At 44.7% G+C, this 22,132-nt stretch overlaps 1 protein-coding gene across 1 annotated transcript in view; it reads right to left on the minus strand.

Moving 5' to 3' along the window:
• Positions 1–22,132, minus strand: part of LRRC9 (leucine rich repeat containing 9) — a 1,004,248-nt gene that overhangs the window by 891,084 nt on the left and 91,032 nt on the right. The window contains 1 exon segment of the mRNA XM_029598189.1: positions 10,387–10,457. Within this exon segment, the coding sequence (XP_029454049.1) occupies positions 10,387–10,457 (71 nt within the window).

Raw genomic sequence — 22,132 nt, forward strand, 5'->3', positions numbered from 1 at the left:
ACTAAATTATAGCTGGATAAGTAGTTATCCAGCTATAATTTAACTAGATAAGTGGCTGATTATGCCAATTGTGTAATTTAGATGGATAACTTTTGAATTATCCGTCTAAATAGCTTTTGAATATCAGCCCCATATTCTTTTATTGATTGAGTATTTCCTTGTATACTTGTTGCAACTGTATACTGGGCACAGTTAATGCCAATTCTTTTCCAATGTTATATGACTTAAACTAATGGTAACTTAAAACAGCAATATGATATATTTGCTCAATTATGGAGAAAACTGATTGAAATATATAAGTATCTAGTCCTCTGTTCAATTGTTTTATTTCCATGTTTCTTAGAAATATTAGAAAAATATTTAGAAAACAATTTGAGGATCCAATTTAAAAATGATAGCCAGGGCATGTCTAAGATTTTTCCATGTTGTAGCCACACTGCTTTTTTTAGCATTATGTAATGAGTTACTAGTAACCAAACAGAAAGGATTACAATCAGAGGACTATAACATTATTTCTTTTAAGATACTTAAATGTGGCCATATACCCACATATCTACAACCATGCAGCGCTGATTTGGAGCACTGAAGTGGCCCATTTCTTTTGCTGCTTAATTCTCTGTTCTTAATTTAGCTGCAAGGAGATCCTATTGCTATGCGAGCAGCTTTGTTAACGAGAGGGGGCTTAGTATGTGGGCACCAATGACATAGGTAAATGTGGGAGAGAGGTTCTGGAAGCCACATTTAGGATTTTAGGTAGGAAGCTGAAATCCAGAACCTCCAGGGTGGCATTCTCTGAAATGCTTCCTGTTCCACGTGCAGGTCCCCAGAGGCAGGCAGAGCTCCAGAGTTTCAATGCGTGGATGAGACGATGATGCAGGGAAGAGGGATTCAGCTTTGTAAGGAACTGGGGAAACTTTTGGGGAAAGGGGAGACTTTTCCGAAAGGATGGGCTCCACCTTAACCAGAGTAGAACCAAGCTGTTGGCACTAACTTTCAAAAAGGAAATAGAGCAGCTTTTAAACTAGAACAAGGGGGAAAGCCAACAGTCACACAGCAGTGCATGGTTCGGAGAAATGTATCCTTGAAGGATACTAATGAAACAGGAGAGTTAGGGCATCCCAACAGAGAGGTTCCATTAAAAGCAAACATAGTCCATGTGCCTATATGTAAAAAATCACCGAAGCTAATGATTTCCAAATTATCCCAAACAATTGAAAAGCAGGTTGTTAAAACAAGATAAAAACACACTTTGAAATGTCTGTATGCCAATGCCAGAAGTCTAAGAAGTAAGATGGGAGAGTTAGAGTGTATAGCAGCAAATCATGAGATTGACATAATTGGCATCACAGAGACTTCGTGGAAGGAGGATAACCAATGGGACAGTACTATATCAGGGTACAAATTATATCGCAATGATAGGGAGGATCAACTTGGTGGGGGTGTGGCACTTTATGTCCGGGAGGATACAGAGTCCAACAGGATAAAGATCATACAAGAGACTAAATGCTCAGTAGAATCTATATGGGTAGAAATCCCATGTGAGTTGGGTAAGAGTATAGTGATAGGAGTATACTACCGTCCACCTGGACAAAATGGTCAGACAGATGATGAAATGCTAAGAGAAATCAGGGAAGCAAACCAATTTGGCAGTGCAATAATAATGGGAGATTTCAATTACCCCAATATTGACTAGGTAAATGTAACATCAGGACTTGCTAGAGACATAAAGTTCCTGGATGTAATAAATGATTGCTTCATGGAGCAATTGGTTCAGGAACCAACAAGAGAGGGAGCTATTTTAGATTTAATTCTTAGTGGACCGCAAGATTTGGTGAGAGAAGTAACGGTGGTGGGGCCACTTGGCAACAGTGATTATAACATGATCAAATTTAAACTAATAACTGGAAGGGGGACAATAAGTAAATCTGCAGCTCTAACACTACATTTTAAAAAGGGAAACTTTGATAAAATGAGGAAAATAGTTAGAAAAAAACTGAAAGGTGCAGCTGCAAAGGTTAAAACTTCAACAGGCTTGGACATTGTTTAAAAATACAATCCTAGAGGCGCAGTCCATATGTATTCCACGCATTATGAAAGGTGGAAGGAAGGCAAAACGATTACCGTCATGGTTAAAAGGTGGGGTGAAAGAGGCTATTTTAGCCAAAAAAAAAATCCTTCAAAAATTGGAAGAAGGATCCATCTGAAGAAAATAGGATAAAACATAAGCATTGTCAAGGTAAGTGTAAAACATTGATAAGACAGGCGAAGAGAGAATTTGAAATGAAGTTGGCCATAGAGGCAAAAACTCATAAGAAAAACTTTTTTAAATATATCCAAAGCAAGAAACCTGTGAGGGAGTCGGATGGACCATTAGATGACAGAGGGGTTAAAGGGGCTCTAAGGGAAGATAAGGCCATTGCAGAAAGACTAAATGAATTCTTTGCCTCCGTGTTTACTAATGAGGATGTTGGGGAGATACCAGTTCCTGAGATGATTTTCAGGGGTGATGAGTCAGACAAACTGAACAAAATGACTGTGAACCTGGAAGATGTAGCAGGCCAGATTGACAAACTAAAGAGTAGCAAATCACCTGGACCGCATGGTATGCATCCTAGGGTTCTGAAGGAACTAAAAAATGAAATTTCTGATCTATTAGTTAAAATTTGTAACCTATCATTAAAATCATCCATTATACCTGAAGACTGGAGGGTGGCCAATGTAACCCCAATATTTAAAAAAGGCTCCAGGGGCGATACGGGTAACTATAGACCAGTGAGCATGACTTCAGTGCCGGGAAAAATAGTGGAAACTATTCTCAAGATCAAAATTGTAGAGCATATAGAAAGACATGATTTAATGGGACACAGTCAACAATGATTTACCCAAGGGAAGTCTTGCTTAACAAATCTGCTTCATTTTTTTGAAGGGGTTAATAAACATGGGGATAAAGGTGAACCGGTGGATGTAGTGTATTTGGATTTTCAGAAGGCGTTTGACAAAGTCCCTCATGAGAGGCTTCTACGAAAACTAAAAAGTCATGGGATAGGAGGCGATGTCCTTTCATGGATTACAAACTGGTTAAAAGACAGGAAACAGAGAGTAGGATTAAAAGGTCAATTTTCTCAGTAGAAAAGAGTAAATAGAGGAGTGCCTCAGGGATCTGTACTTGGACCGGTGCTTTTCAATATATATATATATATATATATATATAAATGATCTGGAAAGGAATATGACGGGTGAGGTTATCAAATTTGCGGATGATACAAAACTATTCAGAGTAGTTAAATCACAAGCAGACTGTGATACATTACAGGAGGACCTTGCAAGAATGGAAGATTGGGAATCCAAATGGCAGATGAAATTTAATGTGGACAAGTGCAAGTTGTTGCATATAGGGAAAAATAACCCTTGCTGTAGTTACACGATGTTAGGTTCCATATTAGGAGCTACCACCCAGGAAAAAGATCTAGGCATCATAGTGGATAATACTTTAAAATCGTCAGCTCAGTGTGCTGCAGCAGTCAAAAAAGCAAATAGAATGTTAGGAATTATTAGGAAGGGAATGGTTAATAGAACGGAAAATGTCATAATGCCTCTGTATCGCTCCATGGTGAGACCGCACCTTGAATACTGTGTACAATCCTGGTCGCCGCATCTCAAAAAAGATATAGTTGCGATGGAGAAGGTACAGAGAAGGGCAACCAAAATGATAAAGGGGATGGAACAGCTCCCCTATGAGGAAAGGCTGAAGAGGTTAGGGCTGTTCAGCTTGGAGAAGAGACGGCTGAGGGGGGATATGATAGAGGTCTTTAAGATCATGAGAGGTCTTGAACGAGTAGATGTGACTCGGTTATTTACACTTTCGAATAATAGAAGGACTAGGGGGCATTCCATGAAGTTAGCAAGTAGCACATTTAAGACTAATCGGAGAAAATTCTTTTTCACTCAATGCACAATAAAGCTCTGGAATTTGTTGCCAGAGGATGTGGTTAGTGCAGTTAGTGTAGCTGGGTTCAAAAAAGGTTTGGATAAGTTCTTGGAGGAGAAGTCCATTAATGGCTATTAATCAATTATACTTAGGGAATAGCCACTGTTATTAATTGCATCAGTAGCATGGGTTCTTCTTAGTGTTTGGGTAATTGCCAGGTTCTTGTGGCCTGGTTTTGGCCTCTGTTGGAAACAGGATGCTGGGCTTGATGGACCCTTGGTCTGACCCAGCATGGCAATTTCTTATGTTCTTAAAGCCCAAAACCAGAATATGCATGGTGATAGAAAGCACACCCCTGGTGAATGAACATCTGAAGAGGAAGACAGTGAGCATGTGGTCAAAGAAAATAAGAGTGCTTGGTGAAAAATTAAAGTGCATCTAATGTTAAAGAATAAGCGTGCACCTAATGAGTGAGCACCACTTTTGTTTCTGTTATTTTTAGCCCTGTGTTTTTCTGAATATTTATAACTCCCTTCCTCTATTACCAAGGTATTGTAGCAACAATCCTTTGGCTATGGATCATGAACCTGATATGCATGCATCTTAAGCTATACAGTTAAGCATCACTGTGAAATGATGGCTGACTGCTTCCTGGAGGGCCCTGGTCACTGTTTCTGCAGTACTCCTAGCTCCTACTAGCTTAAGGAGCAGAAGCGAGGTCCAGAAATTAAACCCAGTATTTTCTCATGCCTTTGCTGGTGATTTGCTTAAATTCTCCTTTATATAATAAGCCAAATCAGAGCCAGTTTAAGAGACTCATTCACTTCTATGAACAGCAAAACACTGCCATATCAAAGGACATACACTAAACTGACATGGGGAGGACAATTTTCAAAACTATTTATACAGGTAAATAGCAACTTATGTACATAAACTGACTGTTCCTCAATGTACAGTGTTCCACAGCACACATAGTTTTAGCCAAATTTAGAGAAGACATTCCTAGAGGCATGTTTAGGTTAGAGCAGGAATACAATGCACATAGGGCCGGATTTACACGCATAACTTGTCTTACGCGCGCCGGGCCTATTTTAAAAAGGCCCGGCGACGCACATAAAGCCCTGGGCCGCGTGTAAGTCCTGGAACTTTACATGGGTGGGGCAGTCTTGGGGCGGGGCCAGAGGCCTCCAACAGAGCGGCCATTACCGCTCTGTTGGAGGATGTTATGCTGGCAGCCTGCCGGCAGGCGCAAAACATAAGACAAAGGACGGCGGGAGGGGGTTAGAGTAGGGCTAGGGGGGTTAGGTTAGGGGAAGGGGTGGGAAGGTCAGGTTAGGGGGGAGGGAACGGGGGAAGGCAGCGCGGCTCGGCACACGCAAGGTGCACAATTGTACAACCCCTTGCGCGCGCTGAACCTGGATTTTATAACATGTGCATGCACAGGGTAGCATGCGCACATGTAGGCCGCGCAATCAAATCTATCCAATAGATTGCATTATCTTCCATGAAAAATCTGCCTGCACAAAAAGCAGGTGCAAATGCCTGCAGGTATTTTATACACCCAAACAGTTAGAAAGAAAAAGTAAATTCATGTTTTCACCTTGAAAATTGGTGCAAAGTCCGTGTTGGGGCAAAGTCAATCTTGATTTAAACTAAGTCTACACAGACTGACAGAATAAGCATATTCATCATCATTCTCAGAGACAAATAAAATAATTATTCAAAATGAAAACCGTTTTTAACATCCTGAAATTTAATTTTACTAAATTTCTGAAGTAACAGTTTGTCTTAATTATGTTAGAGCTATTGTTCATTGGACATGAAAGGAAAGAACAACAAACAAATATACTCTATGAGAAAGCAAATGTTGCTTACCTGTAACAGGTGTTCTCACAGGCAGCAGGATGTTAGTCCTCACATATGGGTGACATAACAGGATGGAGCCCAATCACAGAACACTTCTGTCAAAGTTTCCAGAACTTTGACTGGCCCCTACTGGGCATGCCCAGCATGGCACTAACCCTGCAGCCAGCAGGGGACCCCCTTCAATCTTGTTAAAAAGCTACAAGGAGTGCCAAAAATAAAATAAGAAAACGTTACGAACCCAACACCGCGGGGCTACAGGCGGGTTTCGTGAGGACTAACTTCCTGCTGTCCTGTGAGAACACCTGTTACAGGTCAGCAACATTTGCTTTCTCACAGAACAAGCAGGATGGTAGTCCTCACATATGGCTGAGTCCCGAACTGAGGATGTCCAAACATTCACCAAATGTACACAGGCGTGCAAGGCACTAGGCCTGCGATGAAATTTGGCCGAGAACATCCTGAAACCCACCGGGCAGGAGGAATGGTGTTGGTACGTCACGTTGTAAATAGGTTGCGCAAGACAGACTGGCCGAAGATGGAATCTCGTCTTCCGGCTTTGTCTAAGCAATAATGGGTTGTAAAAGTATGGAGACAACTCCAGGTGGCAGCCCTGCAAATGTCAGGAAGCGGCATCGATAGTAGGTGTGCTACTGAAGTCACCATGGCCCTCACAGAGTGTGTTTTAACACGGGCTTGGAGTGGAATGCCCGCTTGCTGATAGCAAAAGGATATGCAGTCCGCCAACAAGGAGGAGAGAGAGAGAGTCTACTTACCCACAGGCTACCCCAATTTGATGGAATGGAAAGAGACAAACAATTGAGTGCTTTTCCTGTGGGCAGCTGTATGGTCTAGGTAGAATGCTAGAGCCTGTTTGCAGTCAAGGGTATGCAGAGCCTGCTGTCCTGGATTGGAATGGGGCCTGGAAAAAAAGGTAGGTAGTATAATGGATTGATTGAGATGAAACTCCGAAACTACCTTAGGCAAGAACTTAGGGTGAGTGCGGAGTACTGCCCAGTCCTGCAGAAGTTTAGTGTAAGGCGGGTAGGTAACTAGAGCCTGCAATTCACTAACTCTGCAAGCAGAAGTGATTACCAGAAGAAAAATCACTTTCCATGTGAGATATCGAAGGTCACAGGTTTGAAGAGGCTCGAATGGTGGTTTCATGAGCCGACCCAAAACTAGGTTGAGATCCCAAAAAGGGGCCGGGGGACGCAAAGGAGGCTTGAGGTGAAGCAAGCCCTTCAAGAAGCAAGTGACAAGGGGTTGTACTGATATGGGAACATCCCCGACACCTTTATGGAAGGAGGCTACCGAACTGACATGCATCCTGACAAATGCCAGAGATAGTCCAGAAACTTCGTGACTGGACAGGTAAAGGGGGTCAAGGGACTGAGAAGAGCACCATGAAGTAAACCTGGCCCATTTGTAAGAATAAGATTTTCTCATGGAAGGCTTCCGTGAAGCAATCAGGACACTGGAAACTGGCTCAGAAAGGTTAAGTGGCTGAAGGATTAACCTTTCAACATTCATGCCATCAGGGACAAGGCTTGAAGGTTGGGGTGGCGTAGGCACCCATCGTTCTGAGTGATTAGAAGCGGGTCCTTTCCCAAGGGAATGTGCCTGCGAATGGAGAGATCCTGAAGTATTGGAAACCACACTTGGCGCGGCCAGTGAGGTGCTATCAGGATCATGGTTCCCGTGTCCTGATGTAACTTCACGAGAGTCTTCGAGAGAAGTGGAAGTGGAGGGAATGCGTATAGGAGACTGATTGCCCATGATAGGGAGAACGCGTCTCTTGGCTGATGGTGTTGGCTGCGAGTGAGCGAGCAGAAGTTGTCTATTTTGCGATTTTGAGGTGACGCAAAGACGTCTATTCGAGGATAACCCCATTGTTGGAAGATCGAGTTTGCTACTGAGGGGTTGAGAGACCACTCGTGCAGTTGAAAGGTGCGACTCAGCTTGTCTGCCAACACATTGTCCACTCCCAGCAAGTTGGTGGCCCTGAGGTACATCGAGTGGGAGAGGGCCTCCGCCCATATCTGTGCAGCTTCCTGACACAGAAGGTAGGAGCCCTTCCCTCCCTGTTTGTTGATGTACCACATGGCCACCTGGCTGTCCATCTGGATCAGGATGACTTGACTGGAGAGGCAATCCTGAAATACCCTGAGAGCATATCTTATTGCTCGAAGCTCCAGGAAATTTATTTGGTGCTTGGCTTCCTCTGGAGACCAAGATCCTTGTGTCTGCAGATCGGCCACATGGGCTCCCCAGCCGAGGTTGGAAGCATCGGTGGTGAGAGTTATTGTTTACAAGGGTTTGGAGTTGATCTTGAAATTGCTGAGGCAGGGAGTCAGTCAAGTCTTGTATCTGCTTAAATAAGACCCTATTATATTGGGTCATATAGAGCTGATAAGAGGCATTGATCCTTGGAAGACACGGCGACCAATGGCATCTAGAAATTTCTGTTCCTTGCCTGGGGGAAAGGAAGTGTGAGATTTTGATCTCCTTGCTTTTTTCTGGGCAGATTCTACAGCCACAGATTGGTGATCCAATTGAGGTTTGCGAAATCCTGGGGCTGACTGAACAAGATAGGTGGTGTCAGCTTTCCTGTGGTCTGGAGCAATAGAGCCAGGATGTTCCCAGTTCTTTTTGAGGAGATCCAAACGAACCTGGTGGATAGGGATGGAGGTTATTTCCTTGGGAGCATCCAGGAATTGTAGCAACTCCATCATTTGATGCCTATCATCCTGTTCTGTCTGTAATTGGAAGGGAACTAATTCAGACATCTTCTTCACAAAATTTATAAAGGAAAGGTCCCCTGGAGGAGAATGCTTTCTGCTTTCAGTAGGTCAAGGTGGTGAAGGCAAGTCATCGGTATCTGGTGAAGAATCATGAGTCCAGGTATCGTAGGGATCAGCACCTGCTCCTCTAGGGGCTAGAGGAGGACGGGGCGGTGGGATCCCTGAAGGTCCTGGTCTAGGCTCCAAAGGACTCGAAGGGAAAACAGGAGCCACCGATGAAGGCAACGAAGACACCGGCGCAGGCATTGAGGGCATCAAGGGATTGCTCAGTGGGGCCGACAGATGGATCGGCACCAATGGGTGCATCAGTGGCATCGATGGATGGCATCGATGGCTGAGGCATCGGCAGAACTCTTGATGGAGAGATGCGGAACGGTGTTTCTCCTCCCGATGATAAAGCAAACGGGGAGGGCACCGGAGATATCGGTGACCCGGGGTCCATCGGTGGAAAAGCGGCCATGAGAGTTTCCATCCTCGAGAGCAGCGGTGCCAATGCTGCTGGAATTGGGTCGATGGCCGGTTCCGCAATCGGTACCGGTGTCAATGCCGGAGGAACCTGGAGTCGATGCATCGCCTTGTCGATGGCCTCCTGAACCATTCGGTCCAGTTCTTCTCGGAGACCAGGAGCAAGCAACCCCGGCTCCGGAACAGAAGAAGGAAGCAGAGGCATAGCCAGAGGAACCATTGTTAAAGGCGGAGTCACGGCTCCCAATACCCTGTCGGGTGAGGGTTGCCTCAGTGACCCAGTCGCCGAAAAGGTCGGTGCCTTTTCTGGACGGGGTTTCTTCGATGGCGGCTCAGACGATGGCGAGGTCGATGATTTCGCTCCCCCAATGGTCCGAGACTTTCGATGCCGGTGGCGATGTTTATCTTTACGATCCCCACGGTCTTGAGGGGGAGTAGAGGGTGTTAAAGGCCGAGAAGTCATCGATGCCGGACGGTCACCGGTCGGAGGTCGATGCTGGCGCAAAGTCGATGGTGCCGGTTCTGACGACATCGATGCAATGGATGGCATCGGGGTTTGAGCACGGAAGAGAAGTTCCATCTTCTCCGTTCTAGCCTTGTGACCTTTTGGTGTCATTAGGGCACATTTGATGCAGGTTAGGACATTGTGCTCACATCCGAGACACATTACACAGACTTTGAGAGGGTCTGTGATGGACATGGTGTGATTACAGTCTGGGCACCAGCAGAACCCTGACGCCATGGCCATGAAAAAATTGAGCCGCAGTACGGTCGACAGCCAGTAGGCTGCAAGGGCCAAACTCGATGGTAATCGACGGAAAACAGGTAAAACTTACCCGCGTACCGCAGCTTGACAAAAGTTGAAGGAGGGACCCCTGTGGGGTATATTAAATTTTAGTAATTCCGTGAGGAAAATTCCTGTCAGGAATCTCTACAGAGCTCCTTAACCACATGGCTACTGCTGCACGGAAAAAAGAAGACTGAAGGGGGACCCCTGCTGGCTGCAGGGTTAGTGTCATGCTGGGCATGCCCAGTAGGGGCCAGTCAAACTTCTGGAACTTTGACAGAAGTGTTCCGTGATTGAGCTCCATCCTGTGATGTCACCCATATGTGAGGACAACCATCCTGCTTGTCCTGTGAGAAAAATTATACCTCAATTTTCACTGATAGTAGAATAATGGAATCAGAACAAAATTTTCTAACAATTTTTTTGTTCAGATTAACTGCTGTTTTAATAGATATTTACTTATTTCCCATTATTAATTATTACTTTTTAAACTTAAATTTTATAATGAAAAAGAAAATGAACATCACATTCACACATACCTTGAAGGAACATATCTTGTTTCCAGAGAGATTCAACCTTTCCAACTGTTCATTGGGATCTAAGCAATGCCCTATAAGAACACAGAAAATAAAACATAATTAGAGAATGTCACCCTCCTTAAGATAATGCGACAGCCTTACTACCAAAAAAACTAATGAAAAAGAAATGTTAACATTGCCAATTGAAAAAGTCTGTAAAGTTGAAATGTTCCCTGAAGATATATAGTAGCAAAGCAAAAGTTACTTACCTGTAAACAGGTATTCTCCGAGGGCAGCAGGATATAGGTCCTCACAGGGTGGAAGTGACATCATTCGATGGAGCCTGGCTCTTCACATTTACTACCAAGCTTCTAGAAGCTTTAACATGCTCTGCTGAGCATGTGCATGCCATCCTACTTTATGGATGTCACACGGAACTTGTTCCATGCTGATGTTTGCTGACTCTGTTTTATTTCTTCCACAGAGGAAATCAACATGATGATTCATTCCTGGGGAAGACAGGTTCCCACCTAAGTCATATCTAGCTGAACTCCTATATACAAATTGAGATGATGGACTCAAATGAGTTTTGGGATAAGCACCCAGGTGGTTTTGCTGATCAATTCTATGACACCTCCTTGACATGTGCTCTTAGCCAGCCAATTGTCCAGGAACGGACTCCAATCGACATAGACATGCCCATATCACTGCAAGATATTTTGTGAAAACCCATGCTTCTAACACTAGGATGAATGGCAGTATGTGATATTGGAGGCAGTGTTTCCTTACTACAAATCTGAGATATTTGCTGTGACTTCAAAATATCTCTATATGGATACAGACCAAGAGAGTACAGCTAATTCCCTTTTTCTATGAACTGAATAAAGGTGCCCAGGTAAATCATTTTGAACCTTTCCCTTATTAGGAAAGCAAGTGTGCTTAAGGGTAAACAGGGTTCTCCTTAGACTGCAGGATGAATCATCTATTGCTGAAACAGATCCAAATCCAGTTCTCAGAGCTCAGTAAAATTCTTATTGGGTATGTGCAGGAGTTCCTACACACGTACTGTCTCGTGAGCCCCTCGGTCTCTTCCAGAGCTTAAGCTTTAGAGAGGAAGTCCACTCTCTGAGGAGGGGGGGAGGAGGGACAGGAAGGCATTAAGTATGGCTGAGTCATTCTGTTGTCTATGGAAAACCCTATTTAAAAGCAAGAAAAACTTACTCTCTCCATCAACAAGCAGGCATGAATCAGCCATAACATATTGGGAGTCCTAAGCTGAGAACTGAACCGCAGAGCAATTATTTAAAAAAAAACCAAGCTCTCCAAAGAGTGGACTACTGAATGAACAGACTAAACAGAAATGTTTGTCCTAAGTTACAAAGAGTAGTGGGACATGAAGTTATGAATTAACAACCAAGTAGCAGCTTTTCATATATCTTTAATAGAGGTGGCCTGCAAATGAGCCTCAGGAGCCACCAATGCTCTCACTTGATGATCCTTAACAGTCTACATTCTGTAAACAAATCAATACATAACAGAGCACTATATAATCCATTTAGAGAGAGTTCATGGGGCGACTGCCCTTCCCAGGCTATTGGAATTAAAGGACATGAACAATTGAGAAACTGACCGTGAAGTTGAGTCCTCTTTAAGTAATAAGCTATGGCTCTCTTGCAGTCCAAGGAGTGAAGAGCCCATTCTTCTTTGTGCACATGTAGTTATGGACAGAAGATAGGTAACACAATAGCTGGTTAAAGTGGAACACATATACCACTTTTAGGGAGGAACTTGGGGTGAGTTTGTAGAATATCTCTGTTGTAAAAAAAACTATAGGTATGGTGAATATAAAACTAGAGTCTGTAATTCACTTAGGGATAGATTTTCAAAGGGTTACGCGCGTAACCCTTTAAATCCCCCCTGCACGCGCCGAGCCTATTTTGCATAGGCTCAGCGGCACGTGCAAGCCCCAGGATGCGTATATGTCCCGGGGCTTTGAAAAAGGGGCGGGGCGGGGCCAGGGCGGCGGCGGCCCCAAGTCCTCCGGCACAGCGGCCATGCCGGAGGTTCGCTGGCCGGCGCGCACAAGTTACGCCTGCCAGAGGCAGGCATAACTCCGTGGAATAAGGTAGGGGGGGATTTAGGTAGGGCTGGGGGGAAGGAAGGGAAAGGTGGGGGGGGGGGGGAGAGAAAGCAAAATTGCTTACCTTGTAATAGGTGTTATCCCAGGACAGCAGGATGTAGTCCTCACATATGGGTGACGTCACCGAACGGAGCCCAGGCGAGAAAACTTTCTGTCAAAGTTTCTAGAAACTTTTGACTGGCCCTGTGAGGCCACTGAGCATGCCCAGCATGCTATGATATTCTCTGCCACAGGTGTCTCTCTTCAGTCTCGTATGTAACAAAAAGCGTTAGCAAAAATAAAATAATAAAGGTCTAAGGCCCAACTCCGCGGGGTGGCGGGTGGGTTCCGTGAGGACTACATCCTGCTGTCCTGGGATAACACCTATTACAAGGTAAGCAATTTTGCTTTATCCCAGGACAAGCAGGATGCTAGTCCTCACATATGGGTGAATAGCGAGCTAGAGTCTGAGTCTTTTTTTTTTTTTTTTATGAAGGCAACAGTGAAGTATTGTTGTTGAAATGAGTCAGACGAAGATCACAGCAGGTTGGATGTAGAAGGAGTTGGGATTAAACTGGAAACAAGTTCTTTAAGACAGATTGTCCATAGGTTGAATCTTGTCTTCCCTCCTTGTCCAAACAGTAATGAGCTGCAAAGGTGTGAAGAGAACTCCATGTTGCTGCTTTGCATATGTCAAGGATTGGCACTGAACGATAGTGTGCTACTGATGTTGACATTGCTCTTACTGAGTGTGCTTTTACTCGCCCTTGGAGAGGAAGGCCTGCTTGTTCATAACAAAATTGTATGCAATCTTCTAGCCAGTTGGATAGAGTATGTTTCCCCACTGGGTTACCTGGTTTGTTTGGATCATAGGAAACAAAAAGCTGGTTGGATTTTCTGTGGACTGCAGAAAATCCAATTGGGTTTTCTGCAGTTGAGATAAAAGGATAAAGCACGCTTACAGTCCAAGGTATGTAAGGCCCTTTCTCCTTGATGAGAGTGAGGCCTTGGAAAGAATGTGGGCAAGACTATTGATTGGTTTAAGTGGAATTCCGTGACTACCTTAGGGAGGAATTTAGGATAAGTATGGAGAACCACCCTGTCATGTAAGAACTTAGTAAAAGGTTCATATGTGACAAGTGCTTGTAACTCACTAACCCTTCTAGCTGATGTAATGGCTATGAGGAAAATAGTCTTCCATGTAAGAAATTTTAGGTCAGTGGAATGTATGGGTTCAAAGGGAGAATGCATAAGCCTTGATAAAACCAAATTGAGATCCCATGGTGTGGCTGGGTGTCTAATTGGTGGTTTGAGGTGAGTCAAACCTCTCATAAACCTGCTGACAAAAGGTTGTGTGGAAATAGGTGCATCCGCTACATGGTTATGGTAAGCAGAGATTGCACTTAAATGTACTCTTACAGATGAAGTCTGCAGACCAGAATCTGAAAGATGGTACAAGTAGTCTAGTAATGAATTTGTAGTGCAAGTGAAAGGATTTATGTTGTTTTGCATGCACCACAAAGTGAATCTTTTACATAGTTAGATATATATTTACTATTATTATTATTTTCAACCTGATAAGCAATATTTCTACATAGTTAGACTTGTTCAACCTAAAATAATTACTTAATAGTTCCCGTAACATCTTGTTTACATGTTACCCATTTATATTGTTCATTGTGTGTTTTTAATTGGATTCTCTTTCATATTGTTAGTTATATGTATCAAACTCGTTGTATGTATCAAGTTGTTATTCTGTAAACCGGAGTGAAGGCATTTTTTGCTATACTTCGGTATAAAAAAGACTTTAAATAAATAAAAATAAATAAATCTTTTCCATTTGGAAGCATAATTCTTCCGTGTGGAAGGTTTACGTGAAGCTATAAGTACTTGAGATATATTGGATGAAAGATTGAGTGGTTGTAAGATCAAGCTTTCAACATCCATGCTGTCAGGGCTAGGGACTGGAGGTTGGGATGGCGCAACCGACCCTGATCTTGAGTTATGAGAGTGGGAGCTACTCCTAGACGAATGGGATCCCTGACTGAGAGGTCAAGGAGAGTGGGGAACCACACTTGTCGAGGCCAATGCGGGGCTATGAGTATCATGGTCCCCTTGTCCTGTTGTAGCTTCACTAAAGTTTTGGTTATGAGCGGTATCGGAGGATAGGCGTAGAGTAGGCCTGAGTTCCAAGGGCGAGCAAATGCGTCCTTGGCTGGCCTGTTGTTCAGGTTGTATAGGGAACAGTAGTTGTCCACTTTGTGATTCAGATGTGATGCAAAGAGGTCTACTGCTGGATGTCCCCAAAGGCGAAATATTCTGGTCACTACTGAGGGATCCAGGGACCATTCGTGTGGTTGGAATTGACGACTGAGTCTGTCCGCCACTACATTGTGAATGCCCGCCAGATAAGTGGCCTTGAGAAATATGGAGTTGCTCAGAGCCCAACCCCATATTTGAGCTGCCTCTTGACAAAGAAGGTACGACCCTGTCCCTCCTTGTTTGTTGATGTACCACATGGCTACTGTGTTGTCCGTTTGGATCAGAACAGTCTTGGGTGTAAGGCAGTCCTTGAAGGCATGTAGAGCATAACGTATAGCTCGAAGTTCCAGGAAATTGATTTGAAATGTTGCTTCGAGCTTTGTCCAAGTGCCTTGTGTTTGGAGATTGCCTATGTGAGCACCCCAACCCAAGGTGGATGCATCTGTAGTTAAAGTGATCTGTGGAACTGGTTGTTGAAAGGGTAGGCCCTTGCGTAAATTGTCCTTGTTCACCCACCATAGTAGAGAAGAATGTAGTTGGTGGGTTACTTGAATCTGAGTATTTAATGGTTGAATGGCTTGGATCCATTGTGATCGTAAAGTCCATTGTGTTATTCTCATGGCTAGACATGCCATGGGTGTGACGTGAACTGTAGAGGCCATGTGGCCTAGTAAAGTTATAAACAGGTGAGCTGTTAAATGTGTTTGTGATGTGAACCACCTTGCTAGTAATGAGATTGTTTCTGCCCGGTCCTCTGGTAGAAAAGCTCTTGTCAGGTTGGTGTTCAATTCTGCTCCTATGAATTGAAGCAGCTGTACTGGTGTGAGATGAGATTTCTGGTAATTGACCAAGAATCCCACTGAATACAGTGTTGTAATTGTTTGATTGAGAGAATCGAGAGCTCCTTGTAGAGACTGACTTCTGATGAGCCAGTCGTCTAGGTATGGAAATACATGAGCACCTCTTTTGCGTAGATGTGCTGCAATAACTGCTAGACACTTTGTGAACACTCTAGGAGCAGAGGCGAGACCGAAGGGAAGGACTCTGTATTGGTAATGTTGATGGCCCACCATGAAGCGCAGGTACTTGCGATGAGGAGGGTATATTGGGATGTGAGTATAAGCATCCTGAAGATCCAGAGAACAAAGCCAATCTCCTTTTTGAAGAAGAGGAAGCATGGTGCCTAGGGAAACCATCCTGAATTTTTCTTTCTTTAGAAATTTGTTGAGATTTCTGAGGTCTAGGATGGGTCTTAGGCCTCCTGTTTTCTTTGGAATGAGGAAATAACGGGAGTAGAATCCTCTTCCCCTCTGAGAATGGGGCACTAACTGAATTGCCCTGATTTTCAGAAGGGTGGATAATTCTGTTTGAAGAAGAATTGGTTGAGACTCTTGTTGTGGAGTAGCTCTCGGTGGAAATTCTGGTGGAATTGACAGGAAATTTAGTTTGTATCCTTGAGCAATTATAGAGAGCACCCATTGGTCTGTTGTTATTGTTTCCCAGTGAGTGTAGAAGTGGGATACCCTTCCTCCCACTGGAAGTTGTGTGTGAGGATTTAAAGGAGTGGTTTGTTCTCTGGGCTGTATCTCAAAACCCAGTAGCAGGGCCTGTCTGAGGTGGGGGTTGAGGGCGGGGTGCCCTTGGTTGTCTAGTTTGGGCACGTTGGTGCTGAGGCCTGGTGGATCTACCCCTTGCTGTTTGGGAGTAGTATCTGCGTGGTCTATAGTAAGGCCTCCTTGTTTCTCTGCGGGGAAGCCGACGAGGAGGCTGTGTGGAAGGATCTTGAGGTATTTGAGATAACTGTCGCAGAGTCTCTGAGTGATCCTTCAGTTGTTGGACTGCCTCTTGTACTTTTTCTCCAAATAGGTTATCTCCCTTGCATGGAAGATCAACCAGCTTTTCTTGGACCTCAGGCCTGAGGTCAGAGGCCTTAAGCCATGCATATCTTCGTGCAGAGATACCCACAGCTGCAGTCCTGGAGGCAGTATCAAAACTATCGTAGGCCGCCCTTACTTCATGTTTACCTGCTTCCAGGCCTTTATGTATAATGGCTTGTGCAGGTTCTTGAAGTTGTTCAGGCAGTGAGTTGGTGAGTTCCTCCATCTGCTTCCATAAATTTCTCTGATACTGTGTCATGTACAGCTGGTATGCAGAGATTCTGGAGTTTAGCATTGAAGATTGGTAGATCTTCCTTCCCAAAGAATCAAGGAAGCGATGATCCTTGCCAGGTGGGTTGGAGGAATGAGGCCGGATTCTTTTTGATTTTTTCTGTGCAGATTCAACTACCACAGATTGATGTGGTAGTTGAGCCTTCTGGTACCCTGGAGTTGATTATACCAAATAGGATGAATCCACTCTTTTGTTTACAGCTGGCACTGTGGATGGGTGCTCCCAGATACAGTGCTGTAGGTCTAAAAGCACTTCGTGTATTGGAATGGCCAAAACTTGTTTTGGGGAATCCACAAATTGCAGGACCTCTAAAATATGTTGCCTAGAGTCCTGTTCCACTTCCAATTTAAAAGGGATGGTGTCTGCCATGTCCTGTATAACATTTGAGAATGACAGATCTTCAGGTGGAGACTTCTTTCTGGAGTCAGGAGGGGAGGGATCCGACATGAAATCCTCTGAAGAGGATTCTGTATCTTGGCTATCCCAGGATTCCTCTTCCTCTTGTCTATGAGTGGATCTTTTTGGAAAATGCAGACCTGATGGACCTGGTAATGGGTCTTCAGCTGGAGTAGGTGGAAAAACCTGTGTCTCAGGTTTTTTGGGTAAGGTGTCAATGACATCTTGGTATCTCTGAAGTAGACGCTGTAAAGATGGTAGGTCATGTACCTCATCTTCATCCCTAGGTATGGGTCTCGATGGTATTGGTGTTGGTCTCGATGTCGACGTCGAGAGAGGTCTTTTCTCCGATGGAGGCGGTAACATAGACCTCGTAGCAGTCGATGGTAGTTGCGCGTATATCGACGTCGACGTGGTGATTATCCGTGGTGTCGACGTCGAGTCCTCTAGTGTCCTCGGCGTCACGGAGGACACAGGCATCGGTGGTCCCACCGGCATCGGCAACATAGCCGGCATCGATGCTGGAAGCATCGGCATCGACGAGCCCGTCGGAATTAGTTGCTCCCTGAAAGCCTTTGAAATCGCTTGTCTGATGATCTCAGACAATTCCGGCGGTACAACTGTTGGTACCAGAGCAGTTGTAAGCGGTGGCGAAGGCTGAGGCGTTGGAACCGCTGCAGGGCCCTGCAGGGGATCAGGTGTTGAGATCGGAGGAGGAGGCCCAGACCCCGAGGTTTCCTCCGAACGTAGCCGCTTTGCTGTCGACGGATCGTGGGACTCTGACTCAGTCGTCAATGACCGTCTGTGTCGATGCCTATGTTTAGACTTTTGCGGGTCAGCGGATGTCGTCGAAGTGGATGAGGAGGAGGAATGATCTCCCGACGGTCCCGGGGTAGATTTTTTAAGTAGCAAGCGCTTTGTCGCTCCGGCCAGAGACGATTTAGATGACGTCGAAGGCGATGGTATTAACTGTAAGTGGAACAAATGTTCCATCTTTTCTAATCGAGACTTTCTTGATTTCGGCGTCATCTCGGCACACTGCGGGCAATTTTGTACGTCGTGTTTTTCACCGAGGCAAATTACGCACCCAAGATGTGGATCGGTTAACGACATCTTACGGGCATATACCGGGCATTTTTTAAAACCGGTAGCCATATTGCAATCGACGGCCGTCGAGGCAAAAATGGAATTTTTGTGAGAAAAAATTTCTCCGAAAGAGAAAAAAGGAGATTAGGGTACTCACCAGCCGGTGAAGAAAAAACCCCTAGAGAGCTGTGACAGAGAATATCGAAGAATATATATGACTTTTTAGTCACGAAAGTATTGAGAAGTTCTCAATGGCTCCTACACCGCGATGCACACTGCAGCGCGGAAAGACGAAGACTGAAGAGAGACACCTGTGGCAGAGAATATCATAGCATGCTGGGCATGCTCAGTGGCCTCACAGGGCCAGTCAAAAGTTTCTAGAAACTTTGACAGAAAGTTTTCCCGCCTGGGCTCCGTTCGGTGACGTCACCCATATGTGAGGACTAGCATCCTGCTTGTCCTGGGATAAAAAAAGTTCCCTACAAGGCCGCTCCGATTTCAGACCAGCCTTGGAGGGAACAGGAAAAGCCATCGGGGCTCCCCTTGGGCTCGGCGTGTGCAAAGTGCACCCTGTTGCACGCGCCTACCCCGGATTTTATATCATACGCGCGACAGTGCACGCATGTTATAAAATCGGGTGTATATTTGTGCGCGCCGGGTAGCGCGCACAAATGTACCCCCCGTGTGTAAGATTTAAAATCTGGCCCTTAGCATTTGTGCTGAGGTATTGGCCACGAGAAACAACACTTTCCAGGTGAGATACTCCAAGTCCACCAACCTGAGAGGCTCGAAAGGGAGGTTTCATGAGTTCAGCTAGGACTATGTTGATGTCCTAAGGCACTGGAGGTTTACTGACCAGAAGCTTAGAATGCCACAAAGCTTTTCTGAACTTGTATGCTAAAGGGTGGAGACAGATTGGAGTTCCTTCCACCTGCTGGTGATACATCTCAATGGTACTGAGATAAACCTTGAGTGAATAGATGCTAAGGCAGGAGAATGAGAGAAAGAATAAATAAGAAGCAAGTCCCTTGGGCCACAAGAAAGGACTCCAGCTGAGTGTTCCCACACCAAGTCGAAAACCTTTTATTTATTTATTATTTATTTATTATTAACTTTTATTTACCGACATTCGTGAAACACATCATGCCGGTTTACATAGAACTCAATTGGGAAAATACAGTATAACAATATAACAGTATGACATTTTTTTCCATTTGAAATTGTAGGATTTATTGGTTGAATGTTTATTGGACAAAATCAGCACATCTTCCTCCTCCTTAAGGAGTATGGATGAGACTACTGTTGAGTAGCCTAATAGTTAAAGCAGTGGGCTGAAAAACAGGGAAACCAGGGTTCAAATCCCAATACTGCTCATGGAGACCTTGGGCAAGCCACTTATCTCTCCATTGCCTCAGGTACAAACAGACTATGATGCCTCTGGGGACAGGGAAATATCTAGAATACCTGAACATAATCTGCTTTGAAGTTCCTAAAAATCAGAATATAAATAAAAAATGAATAAAATTAAAAAATGTAACATCCATGCTGTAAGGGCCAGTGATGACAGATTCAGATGTCTATCATCTTGCCGAGTAATGAGAGTCAGAGACATCCCCAAGGGAATTAGAGATTGACTAGACAGAAGGATGAAATATAGATACCACACTTGCCATTGCTATAAGGATTACCTTTGCCTTGTTCTGAAGGATCTTCTTGACAATCCTGGCAATGAGAGGAATTGGTAAGTATGCATAGAGTGAGATACTCCAGTCTAGCCCCAAAGTATCAGGAGATAATCTGTAGTTGCCAATGATAGAAAGTCACACGTGATCTGTTCTAACTCAAAGAGCACTCTCATGTGGATGCAGCACTCTGCAGAGATGGTCCACCAATGTATTTGGAATCCCTGGTAAGTAGGACGCCTGGAGCTGTGCATTACAATGATCAGCCCACAACCAGATTTGAAGAGCCTCCTCACAGAGAACATAGGAATTCGTGCCTCCATTTTTCTTTACATAAAACATGGCCACCTGGTTGTCTTTCTAGATCAAAATTCTCTTGTTCATTAGCAGATGAGAGAAAGCCCTCAGCACAGAACAGATGGCTTGCAGTTTTTGCTCAGGACCATGTCCCTTGGGTCCAAGTGGCACCGGGATGCGCTTCCCATCCTCTAATGGAGACATCTGTGTACAGGATCATTTGATGCGCCTGGACACATAGCAAAAGACCCACTGACAGAACCTCCAGGTTCATCAACCACTGGGAGGGCATTCACATTCTGGGAGTTACATAAATCTGATGGAATAATGACTGGTACAATTGATCCCACTGAAGACCTCACAGTCAGAGGAACTATGCTGACCAACTCAGCCATGTGACCTAGAAGAACAAGAATCAACCTTGCTGGTGACCAGTCCTCACTAGGCCTACCAAATCTCCAGCTCTTTCAACAAGAAGAAACACCTTCTCTTGAAGTGAGTCTATCCAGGCTCCTATGAACTGAATCCTTTGGGAAACTGACCAGCAGATCCAGGGACTGGAGAAGCTGAATGGTTTTATTGATGGAATTAAGCATTTCTGCTGATGACAGACCCATCACCAACCAATTGTCCAAATAGAGGAACAAAAAGATTCTCTTCCAACCAAGCTGTGCAGCTATGACTGAAAGACATTTTGTGAATACTCTTGGAGCTGCCAAGATGCCAAATGGAAGCACTTTTTACTTGTAGTGCACATCCTTTACTTCGAACCCGAGGAACTTATGATGGGCAGGATGAATGGAAATGTGTGTATAAGGGTCTTTCAGATCCACAGCACACATCCAAACCATCAGCTGAATGAAAGGCAGAATTGTCTGGAGGGATTTCATCCTGAACCTCTTGGACCAACAATAGACTCCTTAGATCCAAGATAGGCCTCAATATTGATTGCTTAGGGATTAAACAATACTAGGAGAAGAATTCACAGTCGCATTTCTGAGGCAAAACAAGTTTGATTGCCTTTTGAAGGAGAGCAGCTACTTCCAGCTGCAGCTGAGTAGACTGAGAGGAGTTGGATTGATTTCTGATGGACAGAAGGAGGGTAAGAGAAACACAAGCAGTTTCAGGACCCATTTGTCTTTGGTGATACGAACCATTCTGGAAGAAAGGAATAGACCCTTCTCCCACCAAAGGAGGCAAGCCTCAGACATAGAAAACTGGTTCCAGGCTTAAGCTGTGACTGTTTCTAGGTCTTCAACAGACACCTCTCCCGCTGCCAACCTCTAGCCAACAGCTGCTGCTGCTGCTGCTGGAAAGTAGTTGGAACTTGATGGTGATAAAAAGGATGGAAGAGGCATCTCTGGAAAAAATGCCCACTTATAAGCAAAGTACTTTTGTTTGGTATGGGCTAGGCGGTAACACACTGCTGCAGAGTGGAGTGATAAAACTTAATCAAAGCCACCTTTTCCTGCACTTCATTACTAGATTAGTTCTCCCTATACAGGCACATCTGTCAAGCAGTTGTGCACATCTTCATGGAGATCACTCGCTCACAACCGCGTGAGCCTCCTGGCATCTACAGAGACAGCCAACATTCAAATGCTTCATAGGCAGAGCCAAAGGGGCGGATTTTAAGAGCCCTGCTCGCCTAAATCCGCCCAAAACCGGGCGGATTTAGGCGAGCAGGGCCCTGCGCGCTGGTGAGCCTATTTTACATAGGCTCACCGGCGCACGCAGAGCCCCGGGACTCGCTTAA

The sequence above is a fragment of the Rhinatrema bivittatum genome, chromosome 4, assembly GCF_901001135.1.
Source record: "Rhinatrema bivittatum chromosome 4, aRhiBiv1.1, whole genome shotgun sequence".
In the NCBI taxonomy this organism is placed as follows: Eukaryota; Metazoa; Chordata; class Amphibia; order Gymnophiona; family Rhinatrematidae; genus Rhinatrema; species Rhinatrema bivittatum.